Source organism: Balaenoptera musculus, chromosome 2 (assembly GCF_009873245.2).
Source record: "Balaenoptera musculus isolate JJ_BM4_2016_0621 chromosome 2, mBalMus1.pri.v3, whole genome shotgun sequence".
NCBI lineage: Eukaryota > Metazoa > Chordata > Mammalia > Artiodactyla > Balaenopteridae > Balaenoptera > Balaenoptera musculus.
This window is the reverse complement of record NC_045786.1, coordinates 8,175,284-8,190,947: the sequence shown is the minus strand read 5'-3', so window position 1 is coordinate 8,190,947 and position 15,664 is coordinate 8,175,284. Positions and strand designations below refer to the sequence as shown.

Sequence of the window (15,664 nt, the reverse complement as noted above, 5' to 3'; positions counted from 1 at the left end):
GGGCAGGAAAGGGGCACCTTGGGCTGAGGTCTATGAATGAGGCCATGTCCAGACAGGAACAGAAGGACAGAGGACTCTAAAAGGGAGGTGCCTGGAAAAACAACAAAGGCAGCAGCAACAAAAACCAAGCTAAAGAGAGGAATGGATGAATTATCTGATGCATATGCAAATTAACGTCGGTAGACATTTGGGAATCTGTAGCTTTTGGAAAAAAAATGATGGGTACATAGAAACTAAAACAGGTAACAGCAAGGCAATTATTATTACCTTTAGGTAAAATAACTGGTTGTCTAAAAAAGGAATCACAACCTTAGGAGGCTACTTGGATTAGTCATAATAATGTAATGCTGATGGGTATGGCTTTTGCCCAGAACTGTGCTATCACCATACTGGGAAAATGGGAAAAGGAAAGTGTGGGTGGTTGCATAGGAGACCTCAATCCTCACCTACCTTACGAGGAATTCAGTACATCAAAAATGGATAAATCAAGGAATAACACCCTGTGCCCATTATTTAGAAACAGAGAGAGGCAAATACCAGAAGAAACAGCTAAAATTGCTGGAAGTGGCAGGAGTTGCGGGGGGGGGGGGGCAGGGAGGGGTGAGGTGGGCTCTTTTTCATAAACAGCCTCCTAGAGCCATGTGGCTTCTAAACCATGGCATATATTACTTAGATAAAAATAAATGTGAATGCGTTAAAAAAAAGCGAATAAAATAAGGACTTGGAGGAAGCAGGAATAAACAGCTTATGGTATCTGAACAACTTAGATTCTAGTACGTTGTAGGAATCGCTCCCCAAGACACAGGGAGGGTGCTGGGTCAGCTGGTATCAGCATCACCTACCGGTTACGTGTCTGGCACCACTCTCAGGTCCATCGAGGCCTCCAAAGTGCCAGAGGGCAGTGTGGGCAGCACACAGAAAATCGCAGCCAAGATGAACTCAGATCTGATTCCAAGTAAGCAATTCTATCTCAGCGGGAGCTAATAACGTGCCTGGCTGGGTGCTAACCACCTTCACGTCTATCTCGCTTCATCTCCCCAGGAAGGTGGTGGGTTGGGTCTTTTAATATCCTTGCTCAACCGAAGAAGAAAATTAAGCTTGGAGACGTCACAGAAGGTGTCCACATTTATTGCAGTTGCTAAGAGGCAGAGGTAGGAAGGGAACCCAAGTCTGTGTGGAGTCTAAACCCCTAATCACAATCATTCTGCTCCAGGGCCTTCCGCCATCTTTACATATTTACAACTGTGCCAAGCCTGTTCCACCACTTCTGGTTCCTTGTCTTTCACTAAGTTACTAAATCTCTCCAGCATCGGTTTCCTCCCTCAGTAAAGATGACGATTCCATCCCACTCATGAGCCTCAAAAAATGTAAGATAAGTGAAACAATTTTTATAGACTCTAAGTGTCAACTTATGCAAATGAAAATATTATTTTGATGATGGGAAGGAGACGGGTGGCCTTGTGACACGATTCTGTCTCCTATGTAACCTTCAGAAGAGCCATCTCGGGCTCACTGACGCGACTCACTAAGCTCCAGGACAGACGCTGAGAAGAGACAGCTGGGGTTCTAGAAGGGCACACACCACCCAGGTCAGCAGGCAGGCTGATGGCTGTGGGCACCTGGACCCTCAATGTGGCTGGCTCCGAATGCATCACCTCTTTAGTTCTGGGGATTTCTTTTTTTAAATTTCCCATTAATCCCAGAGTCCTCTGTGATCATTATGTTCAGAAGCACTGAAATTTTCACCTTCAGCTTAGCATCTGTGACTAGACTGAACTGAACAACTCCAAGAAAAACCATGTCTGCTCCCTTAACCCAGGGGTCTGTATAAGCACAGTTTGGGGCAACTTTTTACTTGCTGGGGTTGAGGGCGATTTCACCCCGTCAGCGACTTCCCAGGCATTTATTGCCCAAGTCTGCCCCCTGGTGGACAGTCCTCACTTTTTATTCCTGAATTCTTCCAAAGTGCTTTCACATGGATTAAACAAACACCATCAGAGACGCTTGCCACCTATGAGGTACGTAAGACTGGTGTTATTATTTCCACTTTATAATGAGAAAATGAGGGTTTAGAGAGAGGAAGACATTTGCAAGTCCCTGGAACTACATGCAGCGTCTTTGTTCTTCCATTCAGCAACACCCCCAAATACTGTAATCTGAGCGCTCTGGGCTTGAGCCCAGGTTAAGTCTTGGTTCAGCAGCTGTCACCAAGCGAGGTTCTTTCACAGAACTGAATTTGACCACTACCACGCCCTCCATGATTTTGAACATTTGCATTCAGTGGAACTATTCTGTGCAGTGATGTGCTGAAGAACTTCCAGAAGGAAAAGTGATGGCCGACAGACCGCTTCACCTGTGTGTGTGCTTTAATGTGTAGTCAGTTGTTGCAATCCCTCCAAACCAGGTTTAGTTAAACAGGAAAATACAGGCAGCGGGATGTCCTCTGAATACAGCCATTGACCATGTTACAACAGGTGTACTTGGCTTTGAAGCTCTCTAAGGAGAGTCTGCCCTCCAGGGCACAGGGCAGCCCAGTGGGTGAGATCTGTGATCTGGAATCAGGCTGCCAACTTCAGCCCTGACTGACTCTGCCATTCAGCAGATATGCAGCCCCGGGTGAATCTCGTAACCACCCTGCGCCTCCCCTTTTTCACAGGGAAAACTAAGATAAAGAATAGTCTTCATCTCAGAGATGGTGCAAACATGCAGCCACGCAACTTACAGAAAGCACTCAGCACCAAGCCCGCCACGGCGCCATGGGCGTTACGTATCAGCCGTCCTTCTCCCTGGTCATCAATGAGCTGACCTAAGGCTGCACTCCTGACAGGAGGGGGCGTGTTGGGGGGCGGGTGCAGAGTGGGTGTTTACTTTAAATACATTCTCCTAGTTATGGGTCTCAACCCAGGGCGGGGAGCGGTATTCTGCAAGCCCCTCTCCCCTGGGACGGGGTGTGTGTTGGATTCTGTGGGCGTTTTGGGTTATCCAATGAAAGGAAACACTACAAGCATATAGGGGAACTGGATGCAAGGGACTGTCCCACTCAATTAAGAACTGTTCCTTGAATAGACGTGTCCGTGAAGAAGATGTACAAATGGCCAAAGAGCATACGAAAAGATGCTCAACATCTCTAATCGTCAGGGAAAAGCAAACCAAAACCACAATGAGATACCGCCTAATACCACTAGGATGGCTATCATTTATTTACTTATTTTTTGGCTGCACTGTGCAACTTGCAGGATCATAATTCCCCGACCAGGGATTGAACCAGTGCCCTCAGCAGTGACAGCACAGAGTCCTAACCACTGGACTGCCAGGGAATTCCTAGGCTGGCTGTTATTTAAAAACAAAAACAAAAAAAACCTCAGAAAATAACAAGTGTGGGTAAGGATGTGCAGAATGGAACCTTTCCACACTGCTGGTGGGAATATAAAATGGTGCAGTCGTTATGGAAAGCAGGATGGCAGCTCCTCAGAAAATGAAAAAGAAAATTACCATATGATCCAGCCATCCCACTTCTGAGTATTCACCCAAAACAACTGAAAGCAGGGACTTGAACAGATATTTATAAACCCACGTTCACAGCAGCATTATTCACTACAGCCAAAAGGTGGAAGCTACGCAAGTGTCCATTGACTGGTGGATGAATAAACAAAACGTGGTAACTGCATACAATGGAATATTAGCCATAAAAAGGAAGGAGATTCTGACACCAGCTACAACATGGATGAACCTTGAGGACATTATGCTAAGTCAAGTAAGCCAGTCAAAACAGGACAAATACCGCGTGATTCCACTCACATGAGGTACCCAGAGTAGTCAAGTTCATAAAGACAGAAAATAGAATAGAGGTTGCCAGGGGCTGGCGGTGGGGAGAATGGGGAGTTACTGTTTAAGGGGTACAGAGTTTCAGTTCTCTATGATGAAGAGTTCTGTGGATGGATGTGATGATGGCTGTAAAACAAGGTAAACGTACTTAATACCACTGAACTGTACACTTATCAATGGAGACCATGGTAACTTTTATCACAGTAAAAAAACTGTCCCACCCCATAGAGAACAGACTTGTGGCTGCCAAGGGGGAGGGGGGTGGGGGAGGGGGTGGGGGAGGGGTGGAGTAAGAGCTTGGGATTATCGGATGCAAACCAGTATCCATAGGACGGATAAACAACAAGGTCCTACTGTACAGCACAAGGCACTATATTCAGTATCCTGGGATACACCATCATGGAAAAGAATATGAAAAAGAATGTATATATATGTATAACTGAATCACTTTGCTGTATAGCAAAAATTAACACATTGTAAATCAACTATACTTCAATAAAAAAAAATAAAAAATTGTCTCACCCTAAGTGCCAATAGCATCCTTTTGAGAGATACTTCCAGAACATCCAAAAATGATCAAATATACATGCATTTGGTTATAAGAGGTTCATTTATAATTGTGAGACCTAGTGCATCTGTCACATTGCTCTGGGTTTCCCTCTTTTGGCCACAGTTGCCAAGTTCAGGAGACCCCTAAAATCAAGCTAAGGAACACCTCCAGGGAGCTACAACACAGTGACGGGATTGGAAGTAGTCACGTTATGAACACCCGATAGCTTTAGCTCCATGGAGTTCTCATTTATTTATAGTCATTAATTTATAAATTACTTCTACTAATCAATAAAATCGCATTAGAGGCAGCAAGTTGGGATTCCCAGCTTCAAAGGAGACTTTCAGATTTCAACGGAAAACTCTGAACAGGAAGAAGTTGTTCTTACCTTGTAGATACAGGACTTGGCATTCAGGAAGAAGAGCTCTATGGTGGCATTGTCCTTTAGGTATGAGATGCTCTCTATATAGAACCTGGAAGAGAAAAACTGCCAGTGAACTACAGAAGCATCAACCAATCAGGCAGAAAATCAAGTGTTCTCCAAGTTACACGATTTGACCTGAGGATAAGGACTCCCAATCCAACAGGAACAAAAGAAAAAGGCATCATCTATTGCTTCCACCATTCCTTTTTGGGAGAAAACAGTGCTTTTCAAGTTCGTTTACCGTGGGTTAGGACCATCATGACTGACAGTCCTTCTCATAGCAAAGAGCCGGCCTGCCATCAACCTCTAAGAGTAAACTTGAACTTGACCATTTACTTCCTTTTTCATTACCTGCTTTCCAATTTTTTTATAATGTCATTTGTTTCCACTGCATTACTTTTTGTCCTAATCACTGTTGAGCTGGAGTTTTAAAAGATAATTTCTTCTGCTTAATCGAAAAAAGGGCCCTATTTCTCCTTGAGATGGTTACAACAGATCTTCGTGAAGATGGCAAGGTGGGCTTTGACGTCTGCACATCCAGAGAGCTGTGGCTGGTGGTCTTAAAGCCGTGATATTCATGCACATGAAGCCAAATGAGAATTGGATTTTTTATCCAGATGAAACTTACGGATTTTTTTCAAGACAACACATGCTGAAATTATTTAAGTTTACATTCAGTGATCCTTTACACATCGACTGTGGAGTTTATTCAATTCCTTAATTAGGTACGGCACCTGTACTTGTCTAAGGATCAGCTGCACTGAGGGAGCTGTGATGAGAGGGGAGAAGGAAATGATTGGCACGCAGAGCCTTGGAGGGGAAGAGATTCTGAGTGGGGTGGCAACCCCTGGAGGGCACTGGGTACCTGCCTCATGGGAACTGGGGGCCCCAAGAGGGGGCAGGAGGTGAAATGAGAAGAAACAAGTGCTATGATCGTCCAAAACAGCGTTACGATGTGATGGAAAGAATCCTGGGGAGGAAGCCGAGAGGCCAGTGATCTGGGCCCAGCGCTGTGTGACTCAGGGCAAGTCCCATAACCTTGCTGGGCTTCTGCTTGCCAGTCTGTAAAAGACAGCAGGATGTGGTCAGCAGTTCCTCACCTAAGAAGTCTGCTGCTTTCAAATACTGGAACCTAACTCAGATGAAAACAACAACAACGACAGCAAAACCAACACACCAACACTGGGAGGCAAACAAAATGTGTGTGTAGGCTTGGGCAAGCCCGTGGCCCCCCAGTTTGCAGCCTCTTGTCTACAGACTAAGTAAACAACCTCTTTGACCATTTTACAGATGTGTGCAGAGGCTGTCGTGATGAATACAACACAGATTCATTTACATTTGTAATTGAATCCAGAGTAACTTCAGAGATTAGTAGATATTTTCAATCCACAGATATTAGTCTGACAATTACCATCATGGAGGGTCTACAAAATTTCTGGAAATTACAATATAGTCTTTATTCATGCAAAGCCTGGGAATGAGTTGGCTGGTTGATCTCTACCATCACCCCCTTCCCTACCAAAAAAAAAAAAAAAAAAAAAAAAGCACCTGCCCCCGGCTTTTGGAGCAAGTATTCTAGGTCATGGAGGTATCCATAAAGGGTCTGAGGTGATCTCAGAGGGACTGTAAAGCTGTACTACTTTCACTCCCCTAATAATGGAGACGTGAAATATAGTAGCAAATTCTACATCTCAAAGCAAAACACAGTTTTCCCTTGGTATCCACAGGGGATTGGTTCCAGGACCCACCCCTCCCCCAGGATATCAAAATCCTCAGATGCTCAAGTCCCTGATATGAAATGGTGCAGTAGGGCTTCCCTGGTGGTCCAGTGGTTAAGAATCCACCTGCCAATGCAGGGGACACGGGTTCGAGCCCTGGTCCGGGAAGATCCCACATGCTGCAGAGCAACTAACCCTGTGCACCACAACTACTGAGCCTGCGCTCTAGAGCCCGCGAGCCACAACTACTGAGCCCGCGCGCCTAGAAATCGTGCTCCGCAACAAGAGAAGCCACCGCAATGAGAAGCCCGTGCACCACAACGAAGAGTAGCCCCCGCTCACTGCAACTAGAGAAAGCCCGCGTGAAGCAACGAAGACCCAACGCAGCCAAAAATAAATAAATTAAAACAAACAAAGTTTAAAAAAGTAAATTAAATGGTGCAATACAGTCAGTACATATCCGCGGGTTTCACATCTGATCTGTGGATATGGAGAACCGACTGTAAGTTAAATTTGATGTAATTAAAAAGTCTACATCCGTTGTAAAGTTTTTGGCAAGGGGTAGTCAGAATAGCAAAATTAGAAGGAGGGAAGGAAGGCAGACAGATGGAAGGGAAGGGAAAGGAAGCAGAGGAGGGGAGGGGGAAAGGGTGACAAGAGGCTCAGGATGGGGCTCTGGGTGGGTCAGAGCAAAGCCAGCTCAGCTGGGCGACCTGCAGGCGTGGCCTATTGCACGTCAATCTTGCTTCTGTGCCTGTGTCCGAGCTATTCCTCTCACTTCCAGAACCATCCTCCTGCACACCCCAGCTCACTCCTGCTCCCTTCAGCCTCACTCAGGGTCACCACAGGTTTTCGCTGACTCTGCGGACGGTCCCCACAGAAGACCTCCTCTCCTGGGCTCCGGTGACTCCCTCTGCTTATTGTGTGGCCCCGTGGCCCCGTGGTCCCGTGATTTTCTGTTCCCTGAGATGCCTTCTTAGCAGGCTGCTAACTCCTTGAGGCCTGGGACCAAATCTCATTCATTTTTGCATCCCCAGCACTAATCCAGAGCCTGGCACCAACATTTAACGTTCTATGAATGAAAGACGCTTTCAACTGTTCTGCCCTCCACACACCGTTGGTGGGAGTTCTTACTGGACAGTGAAATGGGCGATGAAGACAATGCAGGAGGGAGAAAAAATAATAAATGATTTCCCAGACCATTTGTGATTGGGGGTCTTATACTCCACACCCAGCCCCGGTCCCTCTGCCCCTTCCTTCACCGTGAACATGGAAAGCTGCTCACGCAGGGTTGCTGATGACTTTCAGCCCTAGAGCCAGAAGAACAGCAGAGGCTGCTAGAGTTTGCCAGTCAGTGACCTTGGCTCTGGAATAATAATTCTGAGTCTAAAGCTGTTGGGTCTGAAATAACTCAATTTTTTCAAAGCCGTGCCTTACATCTTGATCCCATTTGCTTCAATTCTTGAGAATTAAGGAGCGAAGACATTCTGCCCCCCTGCCCCCCATTTTCTCCTCAACAGCATATTAAGAAAAAAAAGTAATACTTCCCTTTCCAACTCTCTTAATAATGGAAAACTGAAGCGAGATGGCAAATTCTATGCCTTTTGAGACAGTATTTGTTCCCTGGCTGCACAAGAGACAGGAAGGTGGAGGAAATAACAAGCATATTCTGAGATGGACGGGAAAAAAAATCACCTCCTTTTGAAAGAAACTGGAAAGCAGTTTCCTGTTAACCTTTATCACCAAGAAACAGCCTGGGAAATCCTGTGAGTTCCAGGCATGTCATATTATTGTTCTGTAACCCTGGATATTTAATTCATCCCGAACTTTCCATCTGCGCTAGGGAGCAAGTGAGTAAAAAGTGCCCAGAGAAAAACAGACCTCAGACGTCTCAATCCCACACCGAGGCCCAGCGCACACTACCGGAGAAGACACTTCTAGGGAAATGGGGAGGGTTGACGGTGTGTGTTCAAAGTCTTGATGCCAGTTCTGTTTCTTTGGATTTTCCTGAGAGCCTGGTCAAAGGTCCTCCCTTTGGGCAGTAGGTGGCGATGTTGCATTTGCTTACCTACCAGCGCAGCGGGCTTCCTCAAAGACCCGGTTCACAAAGAAAATTCCAGGTCTCTGGGTAAACCTAAGGAAATGAATGATGTCTCGTAGGTTCAGAGGGTCTGTGTGGACAATTCCAAGTCCGATTCTGTATTAACTATGTGTTTTGGATGCTTTGACATCTGGGGCCTTGCTGACCCTGGAGGGATGGCCCCTCCCAGGCTTAGCCAATTCCTAAAGATGGTAACGGATTCACCTGTGAGCACACCTTTTGCAGGCAGACCAGCCAATCCAGCGCCCACATACACTTCCTCGCCTCCCCTATGGGGATTTCACATTCCAGGCCGCTATCCACCTGCCTTAATCATCCCAGGGCCAGCAGCTGGATAACTTGGGACAGTTGTAACATGCCCCAAAGCCTGCTGAAATTATTCAAGCTAGCCAATTCTAAGCATGCTTACCCTGCCTCACCCATTCTTTCCTGCAGAAACCACAATAAAGGCTGGTGCCCACAGGTCCCTCACTCCCTCTGCCTCCTGGCCGAGCCTGGTGCTTCCCCATGTGGCCCTGCCTGGCATGGGGTACCCCCTCCTCTTGGGAACCGAGTAGCAATCTCTCTTTTCAATGGCAGTCATCTCCTGATCTGTTGGCCCCAAGTACCTGAATACTAATAAAACCTACAATTTAAAACAGGCTCTTCAGCATATTTAGTAGGACTGAATCTTTTTTTTTTTTTTTTTTGGCCATGCCGCACAGCTTGTGGGATCTTAGTTCCCTGAATGGGGATTGAACCCGGGCCCTGAGCAGTGAAAGCGTGCAACCCTAACCACTGGACTGCCAGGGAATTCCCAGTAGGACTGAATCTTAGGGCTTCTTCTTTCTTTCTTTCTTTTTTTTAATACTTATTTATTTATTTGGCTATGCTGGGTCTTAGTTGTGGCATGCAGGATCTTTAGTTGAGGCATGTGGGATCTTTAGTTGTGGCACGTGGGATCTTTAGTTGTGGCATGCAGGTTCTTTTAGTTGCAGCATGTGGGCTCTTAGTTGTGGCATGTGGGATCTAGTTCCCTGACCAGGGATCGAACCTGGGTCCCCTGCATTGGGAGCACGGAATCTTAACCACTGGACCACCAGGGAAGTCCCTTAGGGCTTCTTTTTGAGTCAAAGGAAACGGTGCTCCAGGCCAAGGGCAAAGCTGGCTCAGTACCATGACTGATGCCACACCCAACCTGACCCAGATGATGCTAATCTGAGGATATATTATCAGAAGGTCTAAGTAGGAATAAATATGTGCTATGCTACTACATGTTTGAGCATATTAAACACTGAAGGCTCTGAAGCCTTGGGGAGTCCGGTCCCCTTTAACGTGTAGAAGTCTCAGGGGGCTACAGACTGAACACCATCCAGCAAGACGACATCAGCTAGGTTTCCTCCACTGGGCCCCCTCGCTCCTCCTCCTCCCTCTCACATCCACCCCTTGGCACTTGGGAATCACTGACTATTTACAGCAAGTGTTAATTAAATGGCCCAGTGATTTCATTTTGTAATGAACACAAATGTCACATTTGGAAGGCCTGCTTTTGGTAGCAAAAAGGAGCGATCGTAATGAGAAGGATAATTAATACTGCTGTGAGTTTCTGCGGCCAAGTATCTCTGATGTTGAGAATTTCCACAGTGCTGCAAATCCTAACTGGGACACCCAGTTGAGATCTAGCAAGTTCTGGTTAGCAGGCACCTCGTTTTAGATCCATGCCATCATTGTTACCATGAGTGACAGGAAACAGCACTTGCTGTCTTAATCAGCCAGGAAAGACACCAACAGTCAGGTCATGAACTCAATTGTAAAATCCCCTCTCCCAGATTAAAGCTTCCTGGCATCTCCTCTCTTTCTTTTTTTTTTTTTTTTCTTTTCTGTAGCTCACTTTTGTTTATTGTTTGTGAAATTCTAAGTTTGAGGAGACATATCTAATGTCTATTTATTTTCCTACAAACAGTGTCGATGACCAGAGCTCCAAGGACATGGCTGGAGAATACACAATGAAAGGAACAGCCCAGACATGGAGGAATCGTCCTGAGCATAAACTTGTATCTACAAAAAAAAAAAAAAAAAGGACAGAGGGGCTCCCTTGGGTGGGTAGGCATATTTTCCTTCTATTTTTTCTCGACCTATTTCTTAAGCTTGCCTGGTGGACACTACCAGAGGGTCATTGTTCTCAGTTTGGGGAGCTTGCCTCACAGCATTAAACAAGGGTCTTGTCGTTGAGTTCGATCTTGGTCATACACCGATCACTGGGCTGCTTGTAACGGATGTGTGTGAGGGGGCAGGAAGTGGGGAGAGATGAGGCTGGACGGACATGCACAAGCCAGGTCACAAGGGACATGCGGAGGGCGGCCTTAGCATGATCATGGAAAGCCAGGAACACCATGAGTAGGGGATCAGATCAGAATTCTAGAAAGGTGCTCAGTGGCAACACATAGGATAGAATGGAAGGGGCCAAGACCAGAAGCAGAGATGAACAAGGAGATTTCAGGACCAGGAGAGGCTTATGAAGGCCCTAATTATAGCCAGGGAGGGTGTGCATGGAAAGTAAGGGATGGAGCTCTTAAAGACATGAAAACAAGAGGAGTTCATGCATAAGAGGCCAGAGAAGGGAGCAGGTGGGAGACAGCAGATGACGTCAAAGCCGACTTTCAAGTTCCTGGCTTGGGGGGCTGCATGGGTGGTGGTGTCCATCGCAGAGATAAGCAGGTGTCAGGGAAAGAAGAGCGAGTTGGGGGCAGAAAGATGATGACATTATTTGATTCAGACAGGGGAGGGCAGAGAAGCGCCTGTGGAATTTGGTGCCCAGAGACCTCCAGTGACCATGGGGGTGATGGGACCAGAAGCTGGACCCCCAGAGACTGAGGGATCAATAGGACATGGGAAAGGGGGCAGCAAGTCCATCCTTCTGAACCTTTGCTGTGAACAGAAGCGGGAACAGGGGTGGTAGCTGTAGGAGGAGACAAGTCAGGGAGGGTATTTTCTTTTGTGAGGGTGGGAGCACCATGGAGGGGCGTGGAGGGGAGGGGTCAGTGGAGAAGCAGCTTAAGATAGAGAAAAAGGGCGGGGACACTAGAGGGAGAGAGCTCCCTGAGGTGGTGGGAGGGGCTGGAACTGGAGGGCAGGTGGACCCACCAGCCACGGAAGACGGGATGAGGGGTGTGTGTGTGTGTGTGTGTGTGTAAGAGACAGACAGAGACCTTGGAAGCTGGGGATGGTGCTTGTTCACCTGTTCACTTCTCTCTTCCTACCTCTTCAAATGGTACCTACAATATAGCAAGTGCCAATGAATATCCGTGAATCAACAACCGAATCCATCGATAATGGTGAGTACGTAACATGGAGTTCACAAGTGAGAAAGCTGTTGACACCTCACAGTTGAAATGAGAGTGGCTTTTGGCTCTTAAGGCCCAGCAGTGACGCAGCTCAGGGTGACAAAAAGGGGCTGGTGGGACTGAGGAGTGTTCTTTGTAGAAGAGGAGAGAGCACAGGGCAGGGCAGAACGCTTCCCCACTGGACGTCCCCCTTGTCAGCAGATGGCAAGTCTTTCTCAAGTGGGACTAACAGCACACATCTCAGCTTCTGGAAACGCCTGCTTTCCCACTGAGGATGCCCCTTCCTCCACCAAGGTGGTTTCCAATAGGGCCGCCAAGCTTTGGGACTACAGGTTGCTTTGTCCCCCGCAGGGGGCGCTCTGTCACGGTGCTGAGTTGGGTAGCTCCAGAGCAGCGAGGTCAGGCCTGGGAGGGCTGCTCTCCACGACACCTCTTGCCCAGAGGTGGGGGCTTCTGTCCTTTGCAGATGGACGCTGGTGCTGCAGGTGTGGCCAAGCGTGGAGCCGAGATGGGCCAAGGTCAGCGACCTCAACTCGGGTCCTCTGGCCCTACCGCACAGGCAGCAACGGCAGGCTCTCTGGTTAGCAATCCTGATGTCACTTTTCACTTGTGAGACGGAGGTCTCGTGGTGTAAGGGGTGGGGCCCCACCACTGGGGTCAGATCTGGCTGAACCTATACAATAACTTACCAGCCATGCCTGGGGGCAGAATCTACCTAAACATCTTGGCCCTCCATCTCCTTATCTTGATTAGGAAAAATAACACCTGTTTCAAGGATTGTTGTGAAGATAATTCATCCGTAATAATGGACAGTTCCCTCTTCTCTGACCTTTTTCCTTTTTAGGTAATTATTAAGACCCTGATGCCACTGTGACCATTCCTGGTCATTTGACTGATGAGAATTGCAGGGATCAAGTCCCTGTGAGGCTAAATAACGGGTCCGTGAAGGCAGGTTCTTAGCCCTCCTTCCTGTCATTCTGAGACTGTCCTGAAGCCAGCTTCACACCCTCCAAGGAGGAAATGCTTATTTCCTGGCTTAGAGGATGAAGCAAAATTCTGTGAGTTCCAATTCACGTTATTTAATATATTTGGGTCTTATTTTTCCTAATTGGTTGAATGGAGGCCATAATTCTGCCCTCACTCTCACAGATGTTTTGAATATGCATCGCAGCGGAAGAATATATAAATGCCAAGTAACAAGCTATGCTGGGTGGCAGCCCAAACGTAGATCCTCGGTGACACAGGGTTAAGATGTCCGCTCCATGAATTCTTAAATCTTGGCTTAAGGCAGCTGATCTTTTCCACGGTCTCTTTTATCAGGTGGTTCTATTTTGCTTTTATTCTCCTATGTAACTGTACACGTGTTATATAGATGTAACATATAGATGTTTAAAGGGAAGGAGAAAGGCGATGAGGGGCTGGAGAGCCAGCCTGCTTCAGGGATGCACGGGTGATGGACAGCTGGGTTCTTGTTTAGAAAGGTCAGTGTGTACGCACAGGGAAAGAGCCCAGCTGGTCAGAAGCTCTTTTAGAGACTCCCGCATATTCCAAGGTCTGGGTCTTTTATGAAGATAATTTGTCGTACCACTCGGTTGTAGAAAATAGCCTATAGGCATCCTCAGAAAGGCACCAAGTTATAAATTGGGAATTCTTCCCAGGCTGAAAATCAAGGTAAAAGTGCGGAATTCACCCCTGTGGGAGAACCTGCTTCCTCTCTGGGAGAAGACAAATTATCAGTATTTTGATACCATGCTGTTCAGCCGGCTGCAAAGTGGGGACTCGGGCGAGCGGGGGTTCCGGGAACCAGGATCCTTCGTGGCCAGTGCCAGGGAGACACCCACGCCGGGAGGCGGTCGTAAAAATTTAGGTGACAGAAGATGAGGGCCTGAGTTCACGTAATAAAGAGGAGAAGGCAGGGCGGAGAGAGATTTCGTAAGTAGCAGCAGAGAATTAATGCCCGTACGAATTTGAGGGAGAGGAAAGGGGGACAGATTTTAAGATTTAAGCCTATATAACTGAATGGATAACGACATCAGATTTGATGGGACCACAGGTTTGGGGAGGTGGGGGGTGGCTGGGAAGATGATGAATTTGGCTTTGGACCCGTTGAGTTTGATGTATGCAGGTGGCCAAGAGGTCACTGGAAATAGAAACCTGGGGCTCTCCAGAAAGATCCGCTTGCAGGATGAGCTAGAGAAAGCTCTGCCTTGTATTTCTGTAAGATGTCCATCCCTAAATGTGAATTCGGAGAGTTTTTCCTAATGAGCATTTGGGGAGGCGCCTGCTTTGGCCAACTAGGAAAACGCATGTCCCTGGGTCTTCAGTCACCCCGTCCCCAGTTCTACTGTTAGGCTGGATCTACCTTGGCAGTTCTCTGTGTATCTGGTTCCATGGAGAGACGTTGGCTTGGAGTGATCTGGACCCATCTGCACGCAGAACCTCGGCCACAAACACTTCAACCCAGCAATCTCACGGCGTTCCAGGCTTTTCTCCAAGGCTTGCTCCCCAAACCCACAAATAACTCAACTCATAACAGACACTTGAAAAAAAAACAGCTAATATGCAACCAGCCCAGTGTTTTCTCTTCTTGGCTAATGTTCGCAAAAAGCATCACGAAGGAGGGGGGCCTGATCCATGGCAAGTGTACGCACCCATCTCCCACTGCGGGTTAATGACCTGCTTAAATGCAACCGTGTCTCCCTTGATGCCGCCACCCCTCCCGGCGCTACTGTTCCTCTTGGCTGTATAGGATGACTTTTCCATTTATCTGAGAAAAAGGAGCCGCCATTAAAGAGAAGATGACACTGAAATCATGCCCATCAGGGATGGAAATGGCGAAGATTAGCTCTGCTATGTTTGCAGCTGTTAAACAAATCAAAAAGGGATTAAATGCAAGTTTAAATTTACTCAGCCAGCTGAGATAATGACACATACTCCCGCCTGTGAAAGGGACCCTTTACCTCTGATTTTTGCCTTTCGCTGTATCAGGACGGCTACGCTTAAAACTGTGTTCTTGGCTGTGCTTTTTAGGAGGAACTGAATTGTGAAGCATTGGTGTCCTGCTGTTGAATTTCTGTTCCCATTTTTTAAAAGTGCTGGGTCTATGCATTGAGTGGAAGGGTTAGACATGTGAACCCAAGTACCTCTGCAGCTGTGTAGACAGAAACAGCCTGATGGCTCCCCAGACGGGGTGCTCAGGGAGCCGCCAGATCTGGGGGCTCAGATCCTGGCTTTGCTATGCGCGATTTGTACTTTGCCCTTGAACCCATGACATGATCCCCCTCTGGCTTCACACAACCTTCTGCAAACCCAAGTGGTCAGCCTGGTTGACTTCATAAGACTATTGCAGATATGAACTCTAAGAATCGTACAGTTACCTGCAGTCACGAAATAAAACTTCTTACAGTACGTTAATGAACAGAAAGTGACTATCGTTTCTGATATATTATTACACCATAGCCTCCCTTAGTGGGAAATGCGTTAATCTGTGGTTTTCTGCTGGGTTTCAACTATTCCTATCTGGGATAAAACAGGCAAGTTTCAAGATGCCAAGCAGCACTTGTGACAGAAGGAAAGAATACGCAGACTTTTGCTATGTAGCTTCGAAGGCCGCCAAAAGAAACCACGGATTTGTGTTATTCTCAGAGACTTAGTTTCCTTTGAGATATATGCCCTCCTTCCCCCGCAAAAAAGCAAAAGAAAAAGGGTTTATTTTCATTCCAC

The 15,664-nt window shown here is 47.1% G+C and overlaps 1 protein-coding gene across 10 annotated transcripts in view; it reads right to left on the bottom strand.

Moving 5' to 3' along the window:
* The window catches only part of FRMD4A (FERM domain containing 4A), a 468,321-nt gene that overhangs the window by 117,392 nt on the left and 335,265 nt on the right, over positions 1-15,664 (bottom strand). For 9 of the 10 annotated variants that reach the window (XR_005018889.1, XR_005018890.1, XR_005018891.1 and 6 more), the window contains exon 5: positions 4,764-4,848. Coding sequence is in view for 6 of the 10 variants with exons in the window: in XM_036844689.1 (XP_036700584.1) it covers positions 4,764-4,848 (85 nt within the window). In the remaining 4 variants the exon portion in view is untranslated. Of the gene's footprint in view, positions 1-4,763; positions 4,849-14,617; positions 14,637-15,664 lie in introns of those variants that run through there. The other variant, XM_036844693.1, reaches the window with a different exon arrangement.